At 44.1% G+C, this 27,274-nt stretch overlaps 1 protein-coding gene across 1 annotated transcript in view; it reads left to right on the top strand.

Moving 5' to 3' along the window:
* The window catches only part of DLG2 (discs large MAGUK scaffold protein 2), an 880,772-nt gene that overhangs the window by 674,963 nt on the left and 178,535 nt on the right, over window positions 1-27,274 (top strand). The window contains exons 14-15 of the mRNA XM_081859540.1: window positions 6,312-6,456; window positions 7,781-7,922. Coding sequence (XP_081715666.1) covers window positions 6,312-6,456; window positions 7,781-7,922 — 287 coding nt within the window. The remainder of the gene's footprint in view (window positions 1-6,311; window positions 6,457-7,780; window positions 7,923-27,274) is intronic.

Here is a 27,274-nt window from a genome sequence, read left to right as displayed (position 1 = left end):
GTAATACCCAACCCAAGAAACAAGTCCCACTCCATTTGGAAGGGAGTTTCTTGTATGCCCATTCTCCACATATCCACCACAACCATCGGGTCTGAGGTTTTTGGTACGGGGAATACAGAAGGCGAAATACCAAAAGGGGTAGAGAGTTCACAGTGCAGTATGTTAGATTGCCTTCTTCTGTCACAGTTATGTTCCACACCACTTTCCATGCATGAATAAAAGGAGGTGCACAGGGCAAGGCATTCCGAGTTCGATAGGTAGTACCGTGTGCCCAGGTATGACTATTCTTATAATCCCAAGTATAGTGACAATGAGAAGAGCCTATCATGGGAGAATCAGCTGCATCTGATGATTTATGTACACAGAATTCGCCTTGTACAGGTATAACTCGTAATGGTTTAGTTGAGTTCCATCCGGGGAAATTCTGTATTTCAGTTTGGTGTGGCATTTCGCTTACCATACCAATAGCATCTAATGGTATCGGTAATAAGGGCATACCTCCCTCTGAATCATCTGGCCCAAGAGAGCAAACAAGGCAATTGGTCCTATTTGCAACATTAGCTACCATTTCAGCTAAACCTACCCACATATTGTGGTCATGGCTGAATCCATATTTAGCCAATTTGGTCAGATTCAAGGACCCTTCCCCTTCCCAAGGGATCAGGATTAATAATAAAATCATGTTGATGTCTAGTATATGCATTCCTTCCACAAAAGATTACCTTATTGTGATAGCAAATAATTATTAGCCCCAATATAATTCCCCCAGTGACAGAAATGGGGAACCACCAAGACCAAAACATATATCCCGAGGATCCCCAATGAGTAATATCTCTGATAATTGTTCCACAAGGGGGGGGCAGTCAATCAATTGTATTAGAGAATCTTTCCGTTCACAGTCGCTGGTTCAGACGCTCCTCAAGCTTCAGGCGTGCGCAGGTCAGCCAGCTTCCAGGTTGTGGCTGCAGCAGGCCGGTCGTCAAATGTTGCCCGTGACCTAGCCCGTTCCCGGTAGGGCTAGATACAGGGGTTTTTGGAGAGAGTTAGTTTTAAAGGATTAGAGGGGTCACCTTTGCACGTCCAACTGCCTTCAGACTTCTTCAAACGAGAGTGATGAATCCAGGGGGTCACCTCAGCTACCTTCACCGCTGTTGGAGTAGAGAGCAAGACGGTGTAAGGTCCACGCCACTTAGGTGCAAGTGGATCGCGTTTCCACTCTTTCACCCATACGCTATCGCCAGCCTGGAACTGATGAATCGGCTCGGCAATGCTGCACGGCGTGCGCTCGAGGGCCCACCTGTTAAGAGAAACAAAAACACGGGAGAGAGATTGCACTTGTCCCTGTGTCACATGATCTCCTATTTGTTTAAGGTCAGCTGGAATATCCTGAACAAAGGAGGGCGGTCTCCCATACAGGAGCTCAAAAGGTGACAACTTAAGTCTTTTTGTGGGTGCACACCGAACACGAAACAGTGTTATGGGTAACACATCTACCCTTCTGAGACTTTAGACATATTAGTGGGCTTCTGGCATGCCCTGCGGATACCTTGCACAAGTGTCTGGCGGTAGGTGGTAAGTCTGGCCAGGTGAATTGCATTGTTTGGATCCCAATTAGGATCTTCCAAGGGAAAGTTATCTTGGAGATGACGGTCAATATTATAAATATTTCCCGCTCTGGCCTGCTCACGCAAATATATCTGTGCCTTTTCAATTATGTCTCTCCTTTCCTCAGTGGTGAACAGAGTATTCAGGAGCTGGCGACAATCTGTCCAAGTAGGGCTATGAGTATTTATTATTGAAGTCACCAAGTCCATCATAGCCTGAGGTTTTTCTGCAAAAGATGGGGTGTGTGTTTTCCAATTCATCAGATCTGTAGTTGTGAATGGAATATATTGCAGGGTCGAAGTTCGAGGTGGCCGTGGTCCGGGTTGCCCATTAACCAGCGCAGGCTCCTCAAGTGCATCAAATACTCTTCTAAGAGGGGCTACTACGTGACCTTTCTCTTCACTTTGCTCTAGGGGCCTCAAATCATAGGGGATGGTATCTGTCGCAAGGCGTTCTTTTAGCAGCTTTATACGCCTGGCTGTATTGCTTGCTGACCGAGCAAGGTCTCCCTGTAACTTCTGTAACATTTCTCTGGGACTTGGATGCACAGGGGTTTGGGGTGGGCAATCAGTTGTTCCACTAAAGGAGACTGTAGATGGAGGTCTATTAGGAGTCACAGGTGGAATAACCACTTCTGCTTGGGCTTTATTATAGAACTCCAATGCCTCCTGAAGATATTTATCATAATCTATCAAGGAATCAAGCTCTGTGACTCCACTCCCATTATTCATTCCAGTTTCTTGCCTTGGGGTTACAACTGGTGGAGTGTTTGGATTAAGCTCCCTTCGATGTGGAGCATAGGGTGGAGGTGGAAGCACCTCTTCCTCTGGCCCCTCAAAAATGGGTTTGAGTTTATTTGGCAAGATTCCTTTCCTAGCTTCGGCTTTTACAGCCAATAATTTGCATCGTTTGACTTTGCATTCCCTTATCCATGGAGGATTTTTATTTAATGTGCTCAGCCAGGAATCTATATATGGAAATTGTTCTGGGCACCCTCCAGTTTCTTTGGCGATATCAGTCCAAAGTTTGCTTACTAAATTTATATCAAAGGTTCCCTGAGATGGCCATCCAGTAATTTGTTTTGGCCATTCTAGTTCACATAACGTTCTCAAGCGCTCTGGCGTCATTTTGACTCCATATGCCCCTGAGAAGGCTTTCTTAAAATTATTTAACATACACTCAAGAGGTGTATTTTCCTCCTTTGAACCCCCAACTCCCATTGTATGGCCCTGTGAAGTATCCACTCAGTCACTCACAGACGCGCTTCGTGGGTTTCCTTGCCTAGTGAAGTCGGCCTTACTAGGAACCGAAGTACTGCCCACTCCACACTCGGGTCAGCTACAGATTGCTCTGTACTTTCTCACACATACAATGCGCTGGATACTTCACCACACTCTACCTCCCAATCCTTCCCTTTCCCTACACCAGATCACCATCTGATGTACCCAACCACCTAGCGTACTCAGTTTCCCCTTACTGAGACGCAGAAGTTTGATCAAGACTTCTCTTCCTCCTAATTAATTGGAGGGCCAAAAATCCCTTTGTGCACTTACCCTTGGTTGGTTCCCTGTTTCCCCCAGTCCGTCGCCGCCAGTGAGCAGGGTATCAGACAGACGAGTCTTCTGCGTTCCCCCTGGAAAAATTTACCAGTGCGCGCTTTGGGTAAGCAGTTGTCCTCTCTCTTGTACCCTGCCCAGTAGGGCGAAGGGGCTGCGTTCCAGCAGACCACTTATCCGAGTCACAGGGCACCATAAAATGTAGCACCCTGCTTGTGGTTAACGCTTAGCTGGAATGAAATATTCAACGCAGCAATAGAGAAATTAAAATAGTAATTTATTTGTCAGACAAATAAATAAGAGGCTCAGTGGTACGTGGTTACCAAGCTCTGGCCTGGCCTCCTGCCATTCTGGCCAGCACTTATATTCCCTTAATCCAGCCCCCTTTGCTCCTCCTGTGGCTGCCTCTGTCCAATCAGCCTGGTTGAAATTCCTATTGGCTGTTTGGTAGAACCAATCACAAAAGATACACCCACAAAAGATACACCCATTTCCTTGCCCTTATAAGGGAGACAAAGAGCTATATATATGACATATAAGTAATAATATATCTTACATGGAATCTTAATTACCAGCTCACCTTTTGCCCTTCTTGCCCTATTGCCTCCTAAAACAGATGGTTTAATCTTACATTTTATGTTCAACAGATGTCAAGGATCTTGAGTTTCACATCAACATTGAAAGATTTCCTTCATTTAATGTTTCTAAACAAAATGCCTGACAACTATATATCAAGACTGCTTAGATGGCGTCTTCTGTCTGGCAGGGGGGGGGCTGGTGGCTGACTTAATTTCAGGATAAATACAACTCTTACAACCATATGAAATAAGAATCTAGCATTCCTTAAATCCTTTGCATAATTACATTTAAGCCAATATATTTAAGCTAATATATTTCATACATTTATCATAGGTAGCCTCTTAAAAGAATAAAGCTTTTCAAAGTAAAAAGGAAGGAACTCAATAAAACACAGCTTTTAAAAGAAGCCTCTTCAGTTTGCACCTCCCCCTTTCCCCCTCCTCTCCAGCCTCAAAATAAAATAGGAAGAAGCTGCTTCTTCTGCCAAGCCAGTTGCCTTTCCAACATTTAACACATTTTAACCTTTTTTAACTCTCTTAGTTTAAGAAACAGCTTTAGAAAAAGACTTCCCCCAAAAATGTTCTCTTTCCAGCTAAATGTTTCTCCCCATTGCTCCTGGCCTTTCAACCTTAGAAAGAAGATCTGGCTCATTTTACTGGGAGGCACATTAGTATTATCTTCCCCATTCCTAATGGTGTTTTCTCAGCCTTGGGGCAGCATATGTAATTCTCCCTTTTTATGACTTTGAGAATTGTTTTTCCTGCTATAAATCAATGGGGCCCTTCTTGTCTTAGGAGGAAAAACATCTTGCCAAGGTTCTTTTAGGCAGCTGGTCTTTTGCCTGGCATGAAACATTTGAAAATCCTTTTTTTTAAGCTCATTTTTAAATACAAGCCTTGATTGAAATATATAGAAGCTTTGATAAAAATGCAGGCTTATGATTAGATGCCTCACTTCCGCTGTTCCCTTCCTCCCAACATTCGGGCGGCTTGATTTTATTGAATTCGGGCAAAATTTGCTTGGAGGGGCTCTTGAGAGGAAGACTGAAGATCTTCCAGATTAGATTAAAATGGCCAGCACCTAACACACACACACACACACACACACACACACACACAAAAAATACCCAGTGAAGAATTAATGTGGGGGATGATTTATTTATTTTCTGTATACCTCATCTCCCTAGAGCAGCTGAGACCAGCCAAGTTGGGGAGATCCAACTTTGTCCACATGTGCTTAGTCTGACCCAGAGTTAAACCATTCTCTAGGCCAGGAGTAGCCAATGAGTTGCCCTACAGATGTTGCAAGCTACAACTTCCACCAATCCCAGCCAGCATGGCCTATGATCAGGGATGGGTCCCAAATAGCTGAAGGCACTTCACTGGCTCCATAGGAAACCTTCTACCAAGTTACAATCCCTTGGCCTAACTCAGTTCACGGGGCTGTTGTTAATATAAAAGACGGAAGTGAGGGAGTACCATGGGTGCTGAGTTTTTCTCCTTGGGGGAAAGTGCAATGAACTAATGAAAAAGAAGATTGTAAGCTACTGTTGTATATTGGGGGGGGCTAAACTCATAGAAATGGTAGGATTTTGATTATTTGGGGTGTGAAGGGCCATTGGCAATACGTGAGAACTGTCCTTCCCCATTGCCCTGAGGTGTGAAGGTTAGAAAGTGCTAGGGTAACTGGGTGTGAGGTAACAGGAAAAGGAAGTCTTGAGCAGGGGTGCCAATTTGAATGAAATATTGTGGGGGCCCAGGTAAGCCCCGCCCTGCATAATTGATCACATGATGCTCTGCACACACATACTTTGAATGGGAATGCCCATCAGATATTTTATTGTGGGGGTGGAAACCTCTACAGCCCCTAGGAGTTGGCTCCTATGGTCTTAAGCAAGGGTTGCTGGAAAGAGATAGAGAGACTGGGATCCATCTTGGGCAGGCTGGCTGCAATGCTGTGGGGGACAAGCCCCTCTTTAAAGCACCATGCTGTAAGCTCTGGACTCCTTCCATGCAGACTGAGGGTGTAAATACATATTTCTTAAAACTACAACAGGCTCTGCAGTGTCTCAATACCAGGAATACCTGGACGCCCAGAGAGTGGGAGCGGCACACAACTTTTGTAACTCTGAACTGTGTGTGCATCCTTTTGGTGGATAAAGAGCAGAATCTATTTATAATATGAGTGCTAGAACAATTTGCCCATGTGTGCTGCAAAGCATTACCATCTTGTAGTGAAATGCTTTGAGATCCCATCAGTGTTCTCTCATTCAAATTGCCGTCCTGGTCTCATTCAATAAACCAAGCTGTCCTGTGATTAGCAAAGGACGTTAGGGAACTATATTCATTTTGAAACTTGTACACAAGCCCTTTAAATTAGAATCCAAGCATTCAACCATTATTCTTTATCCAGGGGCTTCTGAGTTTTAAATGGGAATTCCTCTAAAGCTGTAAACCTTCTCACCTGTATAATCTAATTGGCACCGTATATTGAATTCCTTGATTAGCATGTGAACAGGTAGCATTTTAGTTTGTGACCAGCCTAATGCATCCATCTCTTTACTCCCATTAGGTAAATAATTACTGTTTAGAAGAAGTAACACATGAAGAAGCAGTAGCAATATTGAAGAATACATCCGACGTAGTTTATTTAAAAGTTGGGAAGCCCACCACCATTTACATGACTGATCCCTATGGCCCACCAGACATTACCCATCGTAAGTAATTGCCTGTCTCTCATTCTTAATGTCATAGAACCATGGAATTGTAGAGTTGGGAGGGACCTCAAGAGTCATCTAGTCCAACCCCCTGCAATGCAGGAATCTCAGCTAAAGCATCCATGACAGATGGCCATCCAACCTCTGCTTAAAAACTTCCAATGGAGGAGAGTCCACCACCTCCAGATGGAGTCAGTGTCGGGACTTACTGTCGGGAAAGTTTTTCCTGAGTCAGAATCTCCTTTCTTGTAATTGGAATCCATTGGTTCAGGTTCTACCCTGTTTTTGACTTCAATTCCCATTATCCCTAGCTAGCAAGACATGATGGGAACTGTAGTCCAAAAACAGGTGGAGACCCAAATTTGGGAAGCACTGCTGTACTCTTCAGATGCTGTGTTTTTAAAGTGACTTCATCTGAAAAACTAAAAACTCAATCCCTGGTAAATAGGGAAAGACCCTGAGCTCAGGATGGGAAGATGTGGGAGGACCATTCATCTTGATGGACAAAAACAAATTGAAAGCACTGGATTTGAACTCTCACATGTAGCTCATACCTTTTGGAAGCATTCGGTTTTAACGCCTGCAGAAGTGTGACCTCTTTTGCAGTAACAAGCAATGGGATGCCCTTGCCTATTCCCAAACCTTAGTCACAATAGTTTTGTCTCATTTGAACCGGCCTGCTTTTTGAGGTCACCTACTGAGACTGGCTCCAGATGCCCCTATCTCAGGGTGCTAGAGGGGTAGAAGGAAGCAGGAAACCCTTCAGGGGATCATTTTGTGTGGTGCCAGCTTTATTGTGTTTGAGGTAGCCAACTGTTGAATTGCTTTCATATTTGCCAATTTCTCTGAAGGCTTGGCTGCCTGTTTAACAAAAGGTCGGAACAGAAATGTTGAGCTGCATCCCGGGAAAGTCAGCTGCACTTAGCTCCCCCTGAAATCAGTTGGGCTTGAGTTCAGTCACGGCGAACATGCCCCGTTCATTCCAAAGTGACTTAAATGGGATCCATCCCCATTTAAATAAAATGAGTTCTGCCACAACGAGCTGTGCAGTGTTCAAATCCCACTACAGTGGTACCTCGGGTTAAGAACTTAATTCGTTCTGCAGGTCTGTTCTTAACCTGAAACTGTTCTTAACAGTTAGCTAATGGGGCCTCCCGCTGCCGCCGCGCCTCCAGAGCACGATTTCTGTTCTCATCCTGAAGCAAAGTTCTTAACCCGGGGTACTATTTCTGGGTTAGCGGAGTCTGTAACCTGCGGCGTAAGTAACCTGAAGCGTATGTAACCCAAGGTAATCACAACTCATTTGTTTGTTTTTAACCTGCAGCTTATTCCCCGCCAATGGAAAACCATATACTGTCTTCAGGCAACAACGGCACTTTAGAATACAAGGCATCTTTGGCTCCCATCTCACCAGGAAGATATTCGCCTATCCCAAAGCACATGCTTGTCGAGGATGACTATACCAGGTCAGATATCCGCCTTTATTGAGTGCCTCTGATTGATTACTTGGTTCAGGAAGCACAATTTTAATGCCATTATTAGAATGTTGGCAGTGCATGAACAGTGGAGCAGTCTCATTACATAGGGACTCTCAAAATCATCAGGAAACAGGAGGTGCATCACCTTCTCTTCCGCGTAATTAATGGTTAGCCCAATGGGTCACACTGTGTATTATGACAGGGGTAGACAACAGGTGCAACCTCAGTGGCTTGTAATAACCCTGACCCACCACTGCTTCCCACTGGCTACCAAAGCCTCAATATTTTCCTGCCCTGTTCTCTGCCTCAAAAGTCAGCCCCAGTTTCTCTTCCCCTTCCTCTTTCTCCCAGCCCAGCTCCTTGCAGAATATCGTGGATTTTCCTGTTATTCTGCTGGGCACTGCATTCTGCACGACACTTTCTCATTTATTTGGATGCTTTTATATGCCTTCCTTTGCATATAAAAAGGCAACTTGACAGCACAGGCAAATAAGACTAAAAGAATGCTTCAGGTATCTAATATAACACAGCCCTTGGAAAACATAACACAATGACTCTTAATTGGCTAAAGAAGCAATTTACTAGCAGCAGCAGCAGCTAATCCATTGATCTAATCAGGTTCCTCCTCCTTCAAATGCCCTCTGAAAAAAGGTACATTTTAACCAGCCAACTAAAACGATACTGGAAAGGTAGTAGAGAGGGAGATCTGCATGCAAGGAATGATGACTGGAAAGGCCATTTCCCAGAGCTCCACGCTGTGTGCTTCATCCTGCGTAGGGTCTCACCTGCTGATCTTAAAACATGGGCAGGTTGTTGTGGAAGAGTTGTCCTTGCAAATATGTAGCTTGAAGACAACATGGCAGCTCCTGTTCCCAAATTTGCCCCCTGGCACTCCTGATATGCCTCTGAGTTAGTACCACATCCTTGGGACTTCTACTCACCCTACTTTCGTATCGGTCCCTCAACCCAAGGCTCACACGTTGGGCGACACTCACCTCCAAGTTGTTGCCTCTGTGGGATCTCTTGCCCGTTGCAATCTTTCGTCTTGCATATCTGAAATATGCACACCTAGTTTGGGGCAGAATGGAGGGGGCTTTTCCTCCCCTTTGCTTCTGTATCAACAGCAAAAGTACTTCCCTCTTCAGACTGCTGTCTCAGTTTTTATAACCCGCTGTGGGAGCAACTGCACAGAGATCTATTATGCAGAGATAATGCAGATTTGATTCCGCATCTGTCTCTAACGATCTGCTCAGTCAGCTCACTTAGGCCCAGCTTCAAAGTACAAGCAACCTCAATCAACTATGAGTTTCTTGTGCCGTTCATATGCATGTGGTCACCCTGATTCTTTGGACCACTGAAGAGCAATAGTCTATAAACCACCCAAAAAATGCACATCTCCTACATATGCACATGACACATATACCCTTCCCCCCTGCACTAGTTTTCAGCATTTAAGAATGACAGGAACATGACACAGATACATTATGACAAACCCCACAATAATATTTGCTTCTGGCAGCTCTCTGCTGAGTGCATGGGACCTTGACACCCTACCTTCTCCCCAAGAACCTTGAGAAAGGTTTTGTTCAGTTGCTATGAATTATTTGTTTAGAGAGCCCAAGCCATTTTTTAAAATAAAATAATAATAATAATAACCTCCCCCCGTGAATACACATCTGAGTGCTCTCTTGTTATTAGCCATTCCCTCAAACGAAAGTCTTCCATTTTGCACGCTAATATTGAACCCACATTGGAAAGGCTTGTGGGAAAGTTAAAAAACCAATGATAATTTCATATCATTATTCTCCGACGCGAAAGCAAAGGAGCCATTTAATCACCCTGAGTGTACAGTCACCAGGGAGCTGCATCCCATCATAGCTCTTTGATGACTCTGCCCATGTGGTTTAGATGTTCGGAAGCGGGCACTTCACATTCTGGATGGAGCGAGGTGTTTGGCTGCAAATGCAGGTCTGGGATTGGCTTCTGATATTGCCAGAGAATTTGAGCGAGGAGGAAATGGCTGCCACCAGTAGGGACCTGTGGGATGCCATGAAGTCATGGAGCTATCTTCCCAACACCAACCTCATTGCAATTTACCTGGGTGGTGCGCTGAGGTCAGGACTGCCAACACCCCACTGTGAAACTAATCTGGCCAGCGCTGGGTACCATAAGGTTACCAGACGTCCCTGTTTCCCGGGGATAGCCCCCGAATTTACAAATCAGTCCCCTGACAAAATCCATCTATTTAGTAGGAAGTTGAAAAGTGTCCCTGGATTCATTGGGAAAAAATCTGGTAACCTTAGGGTACCATGCCCTATAATAGCCAATGCAATCCATTCCTCCCTTGAACAATTAAACTTCTGGGGTATTGTCAGAATACAAAGCTGGTGGACCTAAGCTTTCCCAGAAAAAGCATTTTTGTTTTGCATTAGGAGAGAGCCCAGCCAGAGCGCTGCAGCCCTGTTAGTTGCCACTGTCTTCTAGCTCCCTTTACGATATCGGCCCTAGTGACTTCTCTCTCTTTTTGCAGATATGACTTGCCTTGGTAGGTGTTTCCCACTGGAACAGGGACCACTGCCAGCCAGTAGGGGGATTCTCATGAGTGCAAGAGATACGATCAATCCCTGAGACAGACAGACAGACAAACAAAATCCTTTTATTCATTTTTGTTCACTTCTGCCTGCTGGAAAGGGAGAAGATCTTATGCCTTCTTTTAGAGTAACTTTCAGTGCTCTAAACACAAGATTTGTGGGCACCGGCTTGTGAACCTGCTTAAATGTAGTGCTACTTATTTTGGTGTGAATATTTTCATGTTGTTCAGTTTGCGCAATAAGAAACAAAAGGCGGTGTGTGCCAGTGGTTGGATTGGGAGCTAGAAAGTCAGCCTTCAGCTTCCTTCTCTCCTACTGACTTTGTGTGTGTGTGTGTGTGTGTGTGTGTGTGTGTGTGTACATCATCTTTGCTTTTTTGCAGCTTTCTTGATGCTATACGAAATCGCTACTGAAAGTTTGCCTGCTTGTGTAATGAATTTTTGCAACCTGTAGATGAGAAATACTAAATAATGTGAAGCTTTGGCAATATATTGTCATGTGTTTGGAAAGGAGCAGAATGTTTTTCTGAATGCATTTGGGGAAAATGCTATTGTTGGATCCGGACAGGAATCTGAATGGACTTAAGGCCCATTCAAAGCAATGAGAAAAAAGACAGTCATGACTCAGTTTACACCCCGTTGATTTTAATGAGATGCAAGTACAACTAACCTAACCTGGACCCAACCCTTTTTTAAAAGCAGAAACAAAAAGCAACAGCCCTAAATTAGATTAAATTTCAATGAAGCTCGAGTGGACCGTCCACAAATTATGTAACAAAGTTTACCCACCAATGCCTGCTATGTTATTATGCAGTTGTATTTCATAATAATGCTTTTAATGTGCTTCAGGGGAAGAAAGCACCTATGTTCTTGCCATGGGATCCAATGTAAATATTCAGCAATTAAACTTACTTGATCAGTTCAAAGATCCATCTAGCCCAGCATTTTGTGCGTCCAGTAGAGGCCAGCCTGAAGATACCTGTTTCTGCTTTCTGTCCTCAGTTTAGGGACCGGGTACAATTCAGTTTGCATTTATGTGCTTTCCAAAATGACACATGAACCAAGGCAAAGCCGTCTTTCAAAGTTTGCACCTCTCTGAACGTCACAGCGCAAATTCTCCAGACAAGTCATGCATATATTCAGACAAACTGTTCCTTAAAATGCATGCGTTAGTGAAAATAACACACAAAACTGACATGCATAAGAGAGAGAAATCGCACTAAATTCCTAACGAATTTTAATAATAGCCGACTGAAATGTGGAGAATTTGGAAAAAAAGAATGTGTCACAAATTAATGCAGAAATGGAATGGCATTCAAGTTGTGAGTGAACACATGAGCAATTCACAAGATAGGCAGTTCCATCCATTCCTACCTCCAATTACAAGATAAGGAGAGCACAAGATGCAAAAGATCCCTGGTTCCATCCCTGGCTTCCTCACCTGGTGGCAGGTGACAAGAAAAAGCCTGATACCCTGGAGAGCCTTTGTCATCGGAACAACCTGGAGCAATGCAACTTCCTGTTTGCATTATGCTCTGTATAACCACCAAGTATGCTATGACGACTGAGGTCTGAAAGCAGAAACACATATCTGTACCTCGTTCCCCTGCCCAGTTTCTCAATGAGGTTGTTGAGTCTGAGAGGCAGGGCCCTGGTTTGATCTCTGTGAATCCCACGGGAGCATAGGAGCCAACCCTTAGGGAGTGAGGTTCCTTTGCCACCCCCCAAGAAAATACTTGAGGGGGCCGCCCCTAAGTTGACAGACATTGCCATTCAAATGCTGTGCATCTTGTGATTGATTATGTGGGGTGGGGCTTGCCTGCTCCCACCCCAATATATTGTTCAAGTTGGCACCCCTTCGTTGGGGCATGTAGGCCAGCCCCAAGGCAAGTGGTTGATTCTGTGTTTGTGTGTGTGTTTAAATTTACTGGTTTATATGAGTGGAAATCCTCCATGACGGGTGGAACCCTGATTGGGTCAGAATCCCTGCCTGGATACAATAAGCAAGGAAATCCCTTTCCTATATGTCCAAATAGAATAGAATTTATTATTTATACCCCACCCATCTGTCTGGGCTTCACCAGCCACTCTGGGCAGCTTCCAACAGAGTATTAAAATACAGTGGTCTGTTAAACATTAAAAGCTTCCCTAAAGAGGGATGCCTTCAGATGTCTTCTAAAAGTCTGGCAGTTGTTCTTCTCTTTGACATCTGGTGGGAGGGTGTTCCACAGGGCGGGTGCCACTACCGAGAAGGCCCTCTGCCTGGTGGATATGCAGGTGGTGGATAAACCTTCGTCATGGAAGATGTGGTTCTTTCCGTACTTGGGAAGATTTGTGTGAGTCTCACTATATTGCCAGTCAGAGTTGACCAGAGTAGCATCAGGGGGCCCTGTGGCCCTTAAAACCCTCCCCAGAATACACCCTGAGTTGCCCTTTCCTTGGGTGATTCCCACCCCCCCAAGCAGGAATATGTTCTTGGACTCCAGCAATGCGTCTCACTCGCCTGATGGAGGATGCAGAGGGGGGTGTACAGAAAGTAGCTTACTGTACAAAGGGGTGTGTGTATTAATTGATCCACTCGCTTCTGCCTCTGGCCACACCAGCCACTAGAAGTTTCCCTAGAGTCATGGTCCTCAGGTGGAAAAAGGTTTCCTACTCCTAGACTATACAATACTGAGCTGGATGGATGCATTGTCTGATTTCATACCAGGCATGTTTCTATGATCTACCCATCTGCATCTTGCCACTCTCACAGTGTCTATATATTGTGGGATACATAATCTTTGGACAGCCAATGGTTTAGCCGACGCCAAATCATCTCCACGATCGGTTTCAACCTCCCCCATCCCCACCCCAGCCACATTCGCTGCAGTTATTCTCTCGTGTAGCCCTGTGCATTTTTAAGCAAACAAACATGATCATTACTGCAAGTCCTCAATGCCGCTTCGCATGGTAACCATGACAACCTTGAGGTATGGAATGTGCGTTCCATGCGCTGTCCAAGCATGGAGGTGCTGCTGGCCAAATTCTGCTTTGCTTGTTTCGATAATGAAACTAGAGAGGGGGAGAGAACAATTTTCTGCAGTTTGATAGAGCTAAGTGCATGTTTGCAGTTTAGCCTAACGCATCGCTCACAAGAGGGAGAAATGACCAAGGTTGTATTTTTCCCCCCTTCTTCTTCTTATCACTAATTCACTGCTACAGTATTTTTTTACTATGCTTCCTGAATGGTTCAAAAGTTAACCAGAAACCTCTGTTCTTTCGCTTCTCCAGGCAATTCCATTGTTATTAATATTTACAGTTCACTGTTGAGCGGTTTTTGCTTGCATGTTGTAATGTGTTGTTTAAGTAGCAACTGATGCTGAGTTTTGCTGTGAACTCTCTTAAAAAATAAATGCTTTTCTTTTCTTTTCCTGTAAATACAAGTGAAATGTTTATCCAGGCTAATGAGTACATGAGGGATCCAGAAATAAAAGTCAGCTAGAGCTATATGTTAAAACAAATATAAGGAAGGATATTTTGAGGGTTAGTGGTTGGTAAAATTCCCAGGGCTTTAAAAAAATAATAATCAGATATACCTAACAGTGACATACTTGCCCTTCTTTAGGGTCTACTAATTATTTCCAACCCCGAAAGCCATTATTTTAGGAGTACGCAGCTTCGTGATCTCTCTGTCAGATACAGTGGTACCTCGGGTTAAGAACTTAATTCGTTCTGGAGATCCATTCTTAACCTGAAACTGTTCTTAACTAGAGGCGTACTTTCACTAATGGGGCCTCCTGCTGCTGCCACTGCGCCGCCGCCGTGCGATTTCTGTTCTCATCCTGAAGCAAAGTTCTTAACTCAAGGTACTATTTCTGGGTTAGCGGAGTCTGTAACCTGAAGCGTCTGTAACCCGAGGTATACACAGCTGTTGAAATCTTTCTTTCCCATCCAAACCAAACCCCTCGGGCAATATTACCCTGCTAGAATTATGTGAAAACAATGAGCATAGGCTTTGATCACTGGCCTACACTTCCATAGATGCAGAATCCCACCCAGATTGCACAGCTAGCTCCTCTCACACAGCACAACAACCCTGTTCTGTAGAGAGGGCTACAGCCAATTTGAGCCACCATGTCACGAGCCTCAGGGGCTGATGGGAGTTGTAGTCCAGCAACATCTGCAGGGCACCAGGCTGGCCTAGACCACCAGATTTCTGCAAGGATGTTGTCGTTGTTTTCAGTCCCAGAAAGAAATTACTACTCAAGCCCTGGACTGGTACACATTGGAAGATGCTTTAGTTGAGAGAGCCTGTTGATGAGACCTTTTTTCTCTTTAGTAATCAAGCTCAGGGTGGCATAGTTTGTTCTCTCCCCCATCACCCCAATTTTATTTTCACAATAACCCTTTGAGTAAGGTTAGCTGAGGGTGGGGTGTGGTATGGGATAGCTTTATGCTGGAGACAGTTCCTCACCCTGGATCTGCAATTGCCTCTTCAAGATCAACTCTCGTCTTGAAGCAACAGCAGTTGGGGTTCCAGAGATAGGTTCCCAACCATTAAGACCTTAATTTTAATAACTCAGTGTATTTTTTTGCTGCATATGACCCTGCTTTCTACAATGTAAGCCTGTGGCTGCTGCTTATTCTGCAACTATCAGGTGTTTGGTGTTTGAATAACGCTTTTCAGTCAAAGTTGCACTGTTATGACAGCATGGTTTGGTGTTGGAAAATATCGTGTGATCCCGTGCAAGGCACATGTCCTCTTGGAACTGTTTCCCTGCCCCATACTGTGATTATATTATTGCCATAGTGTGCTTTTTTTCTTATAAAAAAAGAATAATTCCAAACTTGAAGATGCATGAATATAAGCCAGGAAATACACATCTACCTGCTATCCAATTCACCAGCCATCAATATATCCCTCTTTTTTCCCCGTCATGGAAACCAACATGGTCTAAATGTGGTTTCCAAGCAGTTACACCTCAACCCAACCCTGCTCAGCTTCAGCAAAGCAGTGGATTCGTGTGCCTTCAACTTCCCCCAGCACCTGTATGAGAATCAGACCTGTGTCCTTGGCCTTATTAGCACGACACACTAATCAGGTGCTCATTAACATGGAAGGAAGGATGCAATCTGGCCCTAATTCAGCAGAGGGGAGGAGAACAATTATTTCCACTGAGGAAACAGGAAGCGACCGTTTATTCTATATTTATACTATAAAAGACATTTCGGCATTTCTGTTTAGGAAAGAAAAGGCTTCTAGCAAATATTGCAGAATTCAGATGTTTGCCCTTCTTTGAGATTGAAAGAAAGGGAGACCCTGTCCCCCAGGGGAGATGAGGAATCTGGGCGATGCATTTTTAACACCACCTGATCAGTTTCCCCGCCCACCCGCCCCCAACTATCATGTTGGCTGGTTTCCGATGCTCCATGTCCAACAAGCTGTGGTTTGTCAGAGAAAGAACAAGCTATCCCTCCTCCCCTTCTTCCCTCATGTACCTGGGTGTCACCACCCCTTCCACTTGTGCTCTCTCAAGATCTGCATGATCAAATTGCATCAGAAGGGGCTTCTGCTCAAATACTAATGTAGGCACATAGGCTTCTGCCTCATTCCATGTGATCCTACGTAAATATTCAACAATTAAACTTACTCAATCAGATCAAAGATCCATCTAGCCCAACATTGTTTTGTGTCCAGTAGAGGCCAGCCTGAAGGTACATGTTCCTGCTTTCTGTCCTGAGTTTAGGGACAGGGGAGAATTCGATTCAGTTTGCATTTATGTACATTCCAAAATGACACATGAACCGAGGCAAAATGTTTGCGCCTCTCTGAACATTGCAATGCAAATTCTCCAGACAAGTACAGTCATACCTCAGGTTACAGCCACTTCAGGTTGCGTTTTTTCAGGTTGCGGACCGCCAAAACCCGGAAGTGCCAGAATGGGTTACTTCTAGGTTTCAGCAGTTGTGCATGCGCAGAAACGCCGAATCGCAACCCGCATGTGTGCAGGCGTGGGTTGCAAACGCTGCGGGTTGCAAACATGCATCCCACACGGATCACGTTCCCAACCCGAGCGTCCACTGTAATGTGTACCAAAATGCATATATTGGGACAAACTGTTCCTAAAAATGCATGTGTTGTTTAAAATAACACGCACAAACTGACGTGCATAAGAGGGGGAAATCACACTAAATTCCTAACGAATTTTCATAAGAGCCAACTGAAATGTGGAGAATTGGGGGGGGGGGAGAGAGAATGTGTCACAAATTAGTGCAGGAATGGAATGCCTCGTGAAGAGAGACTCTGGCCCAGTCAGCATCCCTCGTGATGTAGAGGAACTCTACACAGGTAAATGAGCAGGTGGCTAAAGCTCCTCCTGATGTAGCGTGGACAGCCAGAATGGCAGTGGCAGTGGTGCTGGGCAAGACCAGGATCCCCTCCATGCTTTTGGTCAATGTGCAGAAAGGGCCAGTCAACCCCGCTGGGGTCTCATCCATACCATACAATTAAAGCACATGGCTTCCTTCTGAAGAAACCTGGGAACTGTAGTTTGTTTAGGGTGCTGGGAATTGTAGCCCTGATTGGAGCCCAGTACTGTTTCCACGATTCTTGAGGGGAAATACCTGTGCTTTAAATGTGGATGTGACTGTAGTTCTCATGGGCATTCCAGAATGGACTGCCAGGCTCATGGAGCTACAAGTGGACACAGAACTTTTAATACTTTAAACAGCAAGAGAATAACCTCCAGGTCGCTTCCCAACATTAAGGTAAACTTCAAATGGGGGAGAGAATTGTTGTGCTCAGATCCTGCTTTCACCTGGTTGGCCTTTGTGAGGACAGGATGCTGGGCTACATGGGCCATTGGCCTGATCCTGCCTTTCTTATGTTCTTAAGCAGTAGCTGCCACTGCACCTCCTGAAACTTTCTGTGGCAGCCCTCCCACCCACTTTGGTTCACATGCACACTCCCCAATGGCTGCAAAAGCTCAGCCCAAAATGTTTGGCCTAGCTCTAACTTAAACCACAAGCTGGATGTCATGGGGGAACTGTGGTTCAGCAGAAATGGGAGACTGAACTGCAATTAGACACACTGTGCAGGGGAAGGCATGCTTTCAAACTTGCAGCTTATTCCGCTCCAATAAACCATAGTTTGTTGCACTTGGCATGTTGCCTATCCAAACCTCGTCTATATAACGTTGCCGTCAAACCATTGCACCAATTTTCAAGCTGTGCTTTCAGGGTTCAGGCCTGGGGTCCCTTGGAACTGCAGAAGGGGAGCATGTCGCGAAATACATCGTGCTTGCCACTAATGACCTTTCTGTGCAAAACTGCAGGGAAGTGTTGTGAATGTACTGAGGACCCCATTCAATTAAAAGTGGCCTCGTCAACGTCCTGCATGAACCAAGTGTGCACCCTTGTGTCCTCAGAATCCTCAGCAATGAACATAGGGTCCTGGGTGGATATGCACAAGTTTCTCGGCAGCCATGGGACACTAGAGAGTATGAAAGCCACTGATTTGGTAAATTAAAAACTCACTATTTAGAGCAGGCATAGGCAAACTCAGCTCTCATAACAGGACCAGTGGTCAGGGATGATGGGAACTGTAGTCTCAAAACATTGGGAGGGCCAAGTTTGCCTATACCTGATTTAGAGGCTTAGCTCTAGCTAGATACTGAATTCTAAAAAACAAACCCCAGAGCAGTGGATTTCACCATGCAATGTGTGCTTGATTACTTGATTATGCAGTGGTGTGTGTGTGCGTACGTGTGCGTACGTATGTAGCAATGTTATGGCGACATAAAGAACAAATGAAAACGGAAGAGTAGAAAATGGGCTGTTAAAGAGAAACTCCCCACCGTTTCCTACTTATTGATAGCAGCCAATTTCTTATTCGCTTGCGTAAGTTGCATGAGCTGATGGAGCACTGCGTCTCGCAGAAAATAACCCTGTTGCTTGCCGCAAACATTGGGATCCTTCATCATGTAAATTCATTTGGAGTGATTGCTGATTATCTGAAACTAATCAAGCAGCAGTGTTCTGGCAACACTGGAGGGGGTTTTGATTCGGTGGGGGGGGGAATAAAAGGGGGGGATGGAGAGTCGAAAGACAAATGTAGATTTTAGCCATGAAGAATGAGAATGTCAATGCTCACACAGGGATCTTTAATGAGCAGAGGCTTCCTCATTCAGTTTCTCTGTGGTGAAGCCACAAGGAGGTGGCTTTTACTTACGGTGTTCACAAGGAAGCTTGTTTTTCTCCCTTTTAATGTTTCCTCTATTTTCTTTGCTTGGTGATATCTGAGAATAAGGGTATCCTGCAGTATTTTGTTCCACTCTTCCACCACAAGGGCCTTCAAGGCATCTTATGGCAACAACTGGCCTGAGTCCCAGTGACACCTTCACCAGGCACAATGGAGAATGTGCACATAATCCATCCATGAAGAGGGAATTCTGCCCATTCCCTGGTCAATATACAGAGTCTTCAACAGGCCTCGGGAAATGTGAATTATAGAATTGCAAAGGTTGGAAGGGACCCCAAAGCTCATCTAGTTCAGTGCAGAAATCCAGAAGGCACCACTTTGTCCTGGATCTTAGGCAAGTCAATCGAAAAATCGCTCTTTTTTGGCATTTTTGAAGAAAAAAGAAAAAGCTCAGGTGTTTTCCTTAAAAAGCTCAACTTTTTGAGATATAGCAACCCTGTCTTAGGGAATATGTGCATATTGACTGGGTTTTGTGCATCCCCCCCTGGCCATTATGCATAATTCCCAGATGCTTTGGGGAATGTGCATATCTTCTCTATGAGAGGGTATTCCCTATGGTGGTTGCCCAATATGTGGAACACCCTCCTCAGACATGCTTTCCTGCTATCTTAAGAGCAGAAAAAGAGGTTGTGCCAAAGGCCCTTCTGGTTCAACACTCAGCTCAGCAGCCAGCCAGATGACTCCAGGAAGCCCACTTCTTTTACAGAACATAGGGACAATCACACTGTCCTGCAACTTGCATTCAGAGGCTTAGTGCCATCAATCCTTGAGGTTGAACCACTATGACATCCAGTGGTGGAGGAACGGCTGCCTTGTTCTCTTGAGCTTTTGGTTGCATTTAATTGCGTTTGAGCTCCTTCCATTCCCCCAGTTGTTTAAATTGGAACCTGTAGTGTGACTTCCTTGGTCTGATTTCCACCATGACATGGGATATTGGAAACATAGGGATCTGCTTTATAACTGAGCCCGGACCATTAGTCCCTCTAGCGTAGCAAATGTAGGACAGCAGTTCTAGTCCTACATTTCCAGTCCTTCCTGGGATTGAACCTGGAACTTTCAGCATGCAAGAATGTTCTACCGTTAAGTTATGATCATTCCTCAGATAGTAAATGAATGAATGGCTAATAGCCATGGTGGCAATATTCTCCATCCATTATTGCAGGCAGCAAAGTCCAAAATTCTCCAGGGTGCTATTTTTCTCAGATCTCACCATGGGAAATTCTCTTTCCAAAATCTAAAATAAAATAACCTCTTTAAAATTCCTAAGCAAAAAAATGATTAAAAGTCGCTTCACGTCCTTGAAAGAGAAGAGGGCTTCACAGTCCAAAGTGAGAAAAAGATGGAGGGAGTGAAGAAAAACTGAATGAAATACAATGGAGGAATTTCAGTGAGGCAAGACAGAAAGAGAGAAAAGCAGAGATCCATTTAAAGGAGCCTTTATGATAGAATAATAGAATTGAAGAGGTCTAAGGAATCCCAAGGATAATCTAGTAGTCCAACCCCCTGCAGTGCAGGAATTGCAGCTAAAGAATCCTTAACAGATTGTTATAGAAGGGAGTCACAAGGAATGCATGCAGCTGCTTTGAACCTGAAATTCTGAGTCGCACAGTTGTGTCAAGAGAGCTTCATGCTATGTTGTGATAGGTCAAGATTTCTCAAACAGTGGTCCATGGACTACCAGTGACTCGAAAGCTTCATTCAGGTGGACCATGGCCTATCTATAGATTTGTAGCTGAAGACAGGAGGTGGCGCATCCATCATATTAAACATCCCTATTCGTTTTCATTTTATTTTCATTGCTTCGTTTGTATTGCAATTCAGGTTGGAGTATTAAGAAATGAATGGAGCAATGCAGATGCAATTAAAAAAGAATGATACAGCTCCTGGCACAGTGTGTTACAGTTGCTGCAACAGGCAGAGCAGGTTAAAATGGCACTCCACATTAGAGACTTGTATAATGATAAGTGGGTTTTTCAACCAGAATGTATGTAAAACTGTTAAGAAGAGCAAAATTACCTTCTGTGCAAATGATGAAAAAGACAGTAATCTGAAAGGGTGGTACACATACTGTGATAAGTGTGTAGTCCTTTAAAAACAGGGCAGGGCAACCTGTGGCGCTTTCGATGTTGTTGGACTCCAACTCCCATGAGCCCTAGCGAGAGCATGACCAGGGCTGAGAGGTGATGGGAATTGTAGTCTGGAAGTATTCGGAAGGCCAGAGGTTCTCCAAACCTGTTTTAAAGGGGGTGGGGGATAGAAATCTATTTATATAGGTTCCCGTTCCATACCTTGACTGCCCCCCCCCCATTTCTTTTCTTATTCTTCTGCTTGTACTGTTTCACTTTTCCTATGTAAGGATAAAAGCTCTCCAACATTTGGGTGTGTTGATGTCAGACTCCATCATGGCTGTTGTTGAACTCACTGAAATAAATCGAATCCTCATGTATGCTTTACAGTTCAGAGCTGTGGCTGGTAGAATCATAATTAACCAAAGCATTTTAACCAGGGTTATCAAATATCTGTAAAACGTGTGGCGTACACACCCAGCAACCCGACATTAATTTGCTATTTGTATTGAAGGATTGCCCAGAAACCTGGCTTCTTTTTCCATGATGTATAAAATGATGTGAACCTTTTGTCTCAAGGTGTGTTTGAGAATGTAAAATTAAATGTTAGCAATTAAAAAGTCAACTGTGTAGAAGCTGAAAAACAAATGACGTTCCCAAATGCTTGAAGGCGCCGTGAAAAGGGGGAGGTTGTTACCCATTTGTTATGTAATCTATTTCGATTCACAGAGTGTAACAAATGCTTTGTATTTGCTTTAATCACAATAAAAGACATAAACTGAGCAGCTGTTCGGTCTTTGAAAGTGCTTTGGTTGTGGATAAAGTAACGTGGATCCATCTTGAAAAGAGTGCTGATCCATTTTCTTTTCTTTTAACATTTCCCCAAATGCTTTTTGAATTTAGTTCCCTGCACATGTTTAAATTCATTTCCAAGAATTAGTTCTTCTTCCCAGTGTAAGACTTCATTGCTCATTTCCAAGCTGCCACTTTTGTTTCCTTTACATAAACGTCCGTAGCTTTAATCGCATGGCATTCTTCCTTCCAAAATACTGAAGATCTCCTTTTCCATTCTAATCCCCCACACGGTTGGAAGTGCAGGAGGGAAAGTTGGGGGGTGGGCATGCTAGCTCACTTCCTTCTCACCCCATTGCCATCTCCATGGAGCGGGGAGCCTTCTCTACATATTGGGGTCACCAATGAAGGTCCATGGGGACAAGCAACAGGGATTCAACCTCTCATGACCAATGGAAGCTGATCAGTTAGGGCCAATGGGGCACTGCGCCACCAGCCTGGCATGGTCTGCCTTCCTCTGCCTCCTCACTTACAGCCAGTCTGGGTTGTTGCTGGTTCTGGCTCCACCAAGTGTTGGCAACCTCACCTTCTGCCCTTTCGGTTCTAGGCGGCACCAGCCACCACTGACCATGACGTTGGGGATTAGAAGGGAGGGCTGATATTTCTGGTGCCGCCAGAGGGTGAGAGAACTGGAGCCAAGGCATAGGATTCCTGAGGCTGTTTCTTGTTATCCTTTGAGGGTTGGATGAAACATTGCACAATGGGACTATTCACGTTCCCACCTTTCCCCATTCATGTCCTGCGGCCTTCCCCAAATCTGCTCCAGGAGGTTGAGTTGGGGACCCAGAACCCAGAACTGCTGGAGGCTGTCTTGCTAAAGAAAGAAAAGGGAAACCTATGGTGATTCCTGTTTGCTGGATCACAGTTCTCTAGGTGTTGGTTGGGATCTCAGGGATTCGCCATCCTTCTCATGGCTGATAACATTTCGAAACTGTTTTGAGGTTCAAGCTTCCATGAAACCACACCACCCAAACAGACAGTCCTCCCTAAGATGTGCGAGGGGGACTGCAGCTTGTGATGAAGGAGGGGTACACATGCTTTGAGTATGACTTCAGATGTTCCAGAGTGGAGCCCTGAACATGAAAATGGGTTTTGGGGTCTCAAATAAATCTTTCCCCCTTGCAGACCTCAAAGCTGTGGGGAGAGAGCAATAGTGTTACAAGAGAATATGTATCTCATCTTCTCACTGTTTGGCTGAGGACTCTTACATTTCCCGGGCTATCCTTGCCTTCGATGGTAGATTATCAGTCTCCTGGTGCATTGGAAACTATCCCATATCCCAGTCTTTCCTCATCTTCACCTGACATACTCCTGTCTTTATTTCCTTTACCTAGGCCTGCAACCTAACGCCTTTATCTTTCCCTTGCATAACCACATCTGAAATCTTTCCTTTCCTCAGTTGTAACATTCAGGGCTCTAATCCGTCATGGGCACTGACCATGGGCTGCAGTCAGCTAAATCCTGCTCAGAGCAGACCCATTGAAATTAATGAACCTAAGTCATGCCCATTAACTTCAGTGGGTCTACTTTGAGTAGGACTAGCATTGAATGCCACCTTATGATCTCTGTCTTTCCCATTGCCTCTGGTTTCCTTCCCTCTGATGAAATACTTTGTCCAGTGATTTGAATATGTGAGCCTCACATATGCTGGCTCACCTCTTAATCTAAAAACTGTCTTTTTATTTTATTTACACATGGATAATCCATGTGATAAATATATATACATAGGCAGAATACAATGTATGAGAATAGAAACAGCAAAACTATCCATAAAAGCATTGATAAATATGGATTGGTTTAAAAAGAAAATTTGTATTACAAGGGTCTGCCAAAAGACATCAGAAAGGAGAGAGGTATGGTTCCTGCCAAACCTCTACTGGCAAGGAGTTCCACAGGGCCCACAGAAGACTGGGTCCCCTAGTGACGGCCAACCAAACCTCAGGGGCTTGGGGAACCATCAGAAGCTCCCCATCAGAAGTGTGAGCTTAATGATATCCAAGAACCACACACACCAACACTAGGGATGATGGAGAAATTCATTTGCTTCGTATATTAATGTGGACCTACCTAGTATGCACATCTGGAACTAATATGCCAACATAACTGCCCTTCAAAAGTCACACTTCCCTGAAGTCAGAGGAAGGTTCACAGAGACAAATGCATGTGAGTGAAAATAATGTAGAAAAATCCATTATGCTGGGGAAACAGCTTGCAAAAAAAAAAAGTTTATAGTAGGCAAGATTGTGCAAAAAAATGGGAAAATCCACTTTTTTAAAGTGTGCATTTTTGTGCAGATTTCTGTTTTTGTTTTAAGAATGAAAAATGATGCAGGAAAACTGCATTTAAGATTGGAACAACAGGAAACTGAAACTGACAAGATTTGTACATGCCCTGACTCATACACAGACAGATATGCCTACGGCTACCGTAACTAGAATCTGCCCCAGTACTGAGAATGTGATATTTCTGCTTCATGTGCTGTCAATAGCCCTTTGTAGTCCTATCAAGAATGAAGCCGTAATTGGAAACTAGGGAGTATCCAGTGGAACTTTTAAATGGGCTCTTTATAAGCTGAATTTTACCCCTCATCACAAGCTACCTTTGAAGCTCCTCTCAGTTTCAGAAATAGTTTCTGTGTGTAATCTGGCGGGGAGCAAGGAACCCCTATGCATAGTTTGCATATATGGTACTGCACTTGAGATTCTATAGTTCCCAGCCAAGGAACTGACTTGCAAGAAATGCAAAAAAAGCTCTGTCTAACATGTGTTAACAGGCCTGGATTTTGGACACATTCACACATTTTTTTCCCCATTCAAAATCGGTTGACCTTTTCAGTGGTTTTGGATGTGCAAAACTGGCTTTGTGAGTGTTTCAAAAGATAATCTGGATTCAGCAGGCTTTCCTATAAAATTTTGGTGACCCTGTTGCAGGCTGAATCTGGTATTTATTTATTTTTTAAGCATTTGCAGGAACTGATCAGCACTATTGAAAACATCTACTGGAGTTGATTTTGCTATGTCAAAAACAGTTGCCAACATTTCCCCTTACTTTAATGAGGCCATTCAGAACAAATGGCCTTTCGCTGTTCTGCCATAACACCATGTTCCAAATCTTCTTTTGGAGATTAAAAATTTCTTTGGAACATGATCGGTTTGCTTTTAGCATAACATTATGCAGATAGGCATGTATGTGCATATGTTACAGCGAATTTTCTAAATTTGGAAAATACCATTATTCAAGTATGGAACTCAGAATCAGTATGATTGGAAATGACAGAATATTGGAAATTGGCATAACAGTATTAGTTCCGTTTGGGTTTTTTTTAAAAAAAAACCACACGTTTATACCTCCTCTTTCTACATATTGTAAAGGAGGGCCATATATAACTTAAATCATGTAATATTAACAAAATTAATTGTGGGGCAGCAAAGAGAGACATTGCAAAATTCTCGGCCTTGCAACTAACTTTTTATGACAGACTCTTTGAACTAAGATTTTTTTAAAAAAAAAATGTGGTCAGTATTCTGTTCTGGCAAAATCCCTTCAAATCGATACTACGTGGTTCTCTTTTAAACAAAAATGCTGGGGTGTGATTGATGGTGGCTGGCTCACCACAAAAATCAGTTTAAAGAGAGTGAAAAGCTATATTGTGAGCTAAATTGCAATTGTACCAGTGGATTGCACTTTTAAATGATTGGCAGATAACACAGATTTAGGAAGTAAAACCAACCACTGAAACAAGTTTCAGGGTTATGCTGCCTATGTTGGTGCCAAATTCTTGCCCTCTGGTAGACATGATATGTTCTGTGTGAATGCTACAAAGGCTTGAAAAATGCAAGATGTAACTTAGACTGGATCAGAGCAAAGGTCCTTTTAGCCTTGCATTTCCCAGCCAAAGAACACCAAAAGAGAAAGCCAGACCTATCGCTCACTATGCCGTATTATTGAAAGCACACCAAACCCAGGAGAGAGAGAAAATGGTTTCCTTCTATGTAAAAGTCATCAAAACTCATTGTAATCTCTGTTTTCATGATATTTAAGGGCTTTAAAACAATTGGCTTTTATACCACTATGAATGTCATAACTATTTGCAATGTTTCCAAAAGAACTCAAAATTATTTTCAGGGTTCGTTTTCTTTTATGATGTCATAGAGGGCGAGATTTTGTGTGTGTCTCTTTTTTCAAAGTGTTGTTCTACAGCTCTGTTCTTCCACCATTAGGCGGCCTGCATCACTTGAGTTTTCAGTGCATTTTGTTAGCCAACAGAGTATAGAGTAAAGGCTTGCCCCAGAAGACTGAAGGTCTGGATGCGGGGGCTGAATCCTGCAGACACTCGTGAGTTTCTTTGAAGCTTCTGTAGATGTGCTTTCACAAAGATTTCCCCGGATTTACAAAACTGTTTCTTAGAAGTAAGAAGCAAAGTGCTTGAACCCGGCTGTGCCAGTTGCCTGCAGGATGAAACCTCTACGGTGAATGATGAAAGGTCCATTGTTTGAGACTTTAGGCTGCTGGATCTGGCTTTGCCATGCAGTGCCTGAACGGAAAGAGAAGTCGAGCATGCTTATTTTGGTTCATAATGGACGGTAGTCTTTGCACCCTTTGCATATTGTGTATTTTAACATTGAAGATGATCAGCTTCTGTTCAAATGCTTGGCTGAATTACAATGACTCTCAGACTAACTATGCATACTGTGTAGAGTGTATTCCCTGATTTATACAGTGTAACTATGACAAGATGTCACCTTTTTGTTCGCTGTTGCCGTTTGGTAGGTCTCCTTGTCTAGAACCGTGGTTTCCAGACCTGTGGGTCTTCGCCAACTAACACAGCAACACAATTAGAGCATATCTCATGGGCAAGAAGAGCATAGGAATCATAGGATGGTAGAGTTGGAAGGGACCATGAGAATCATCTAGTCCACCTCCCTTGCAATGCAGGAATCTTTCGCCCAACACGGGGCTTGAACCTTCAACCCTGAGATTAAGAGTCTCGTGCTCTACCAACTGAGCTATCCCTCATCCCCCAGGAAGCTGAGTTGGGCTCTCAGCCCATCTAGCCCACAGCGCTCCAAAGTCTCCCAACACCTCCCACCTGATCCTTTTAACTGAAGTTGGCAGGAGCTGAATCTAGGAACATAGGGAGCTGGACCCATTGGTCCATCTAGCTCAGTGTTGTGAGTGCTGATTGGCAGCTCTTCTGGGAGTCTCTCTCCCAGCCATACCTGGAAATGCTGGCAATCAAAGCTTATGCACACAGAGCCAGTGCTCTACCACTGAGCCCGATATGCATAGCCTGTTCCCCACTGGGAATCCAGGACCAAAGAAACAACTTAGTCTATTGCTCATACCCTCTGCTATTGCTAAATTATGCCATCGCTCCATTGCCCACAGAGAACGGGTAGGAGACTGGGCTGCTTATATCTCTTTGAATCCTCAGCAACTTTAAGTAAGGGGTGGTCCTTGCCCTACAATGCTCCTTCCCTTTTCCAGGCATTCCAGCAGCATAAAGCGGATATGGCAATTGCTTCCAGGGCTACAGCTTTGGAGCCACTGTTGTAGAAACCGGAGCCATGTATGTTGTTTCTCCACAATT

The sequence above is a fragment of the Podarcis erhardii genome (genome assembly GCF_964252035.2).
Source record: "Podarcis erhardii genome assembly, chromosome: 4".
In the NCBI taxonomy this organism is placed as follows: domain Eukaryota; kingdom Metazoa; phylum Chordata; class Lepidosauria; order Squamata; family Lacertidae; genus Podarcis; species Podarcis erhardii.
Note: the sequence above shows the minus strand (reverse complement) of the source record. Positions and strands in the feature narration are given on the sequence as shown.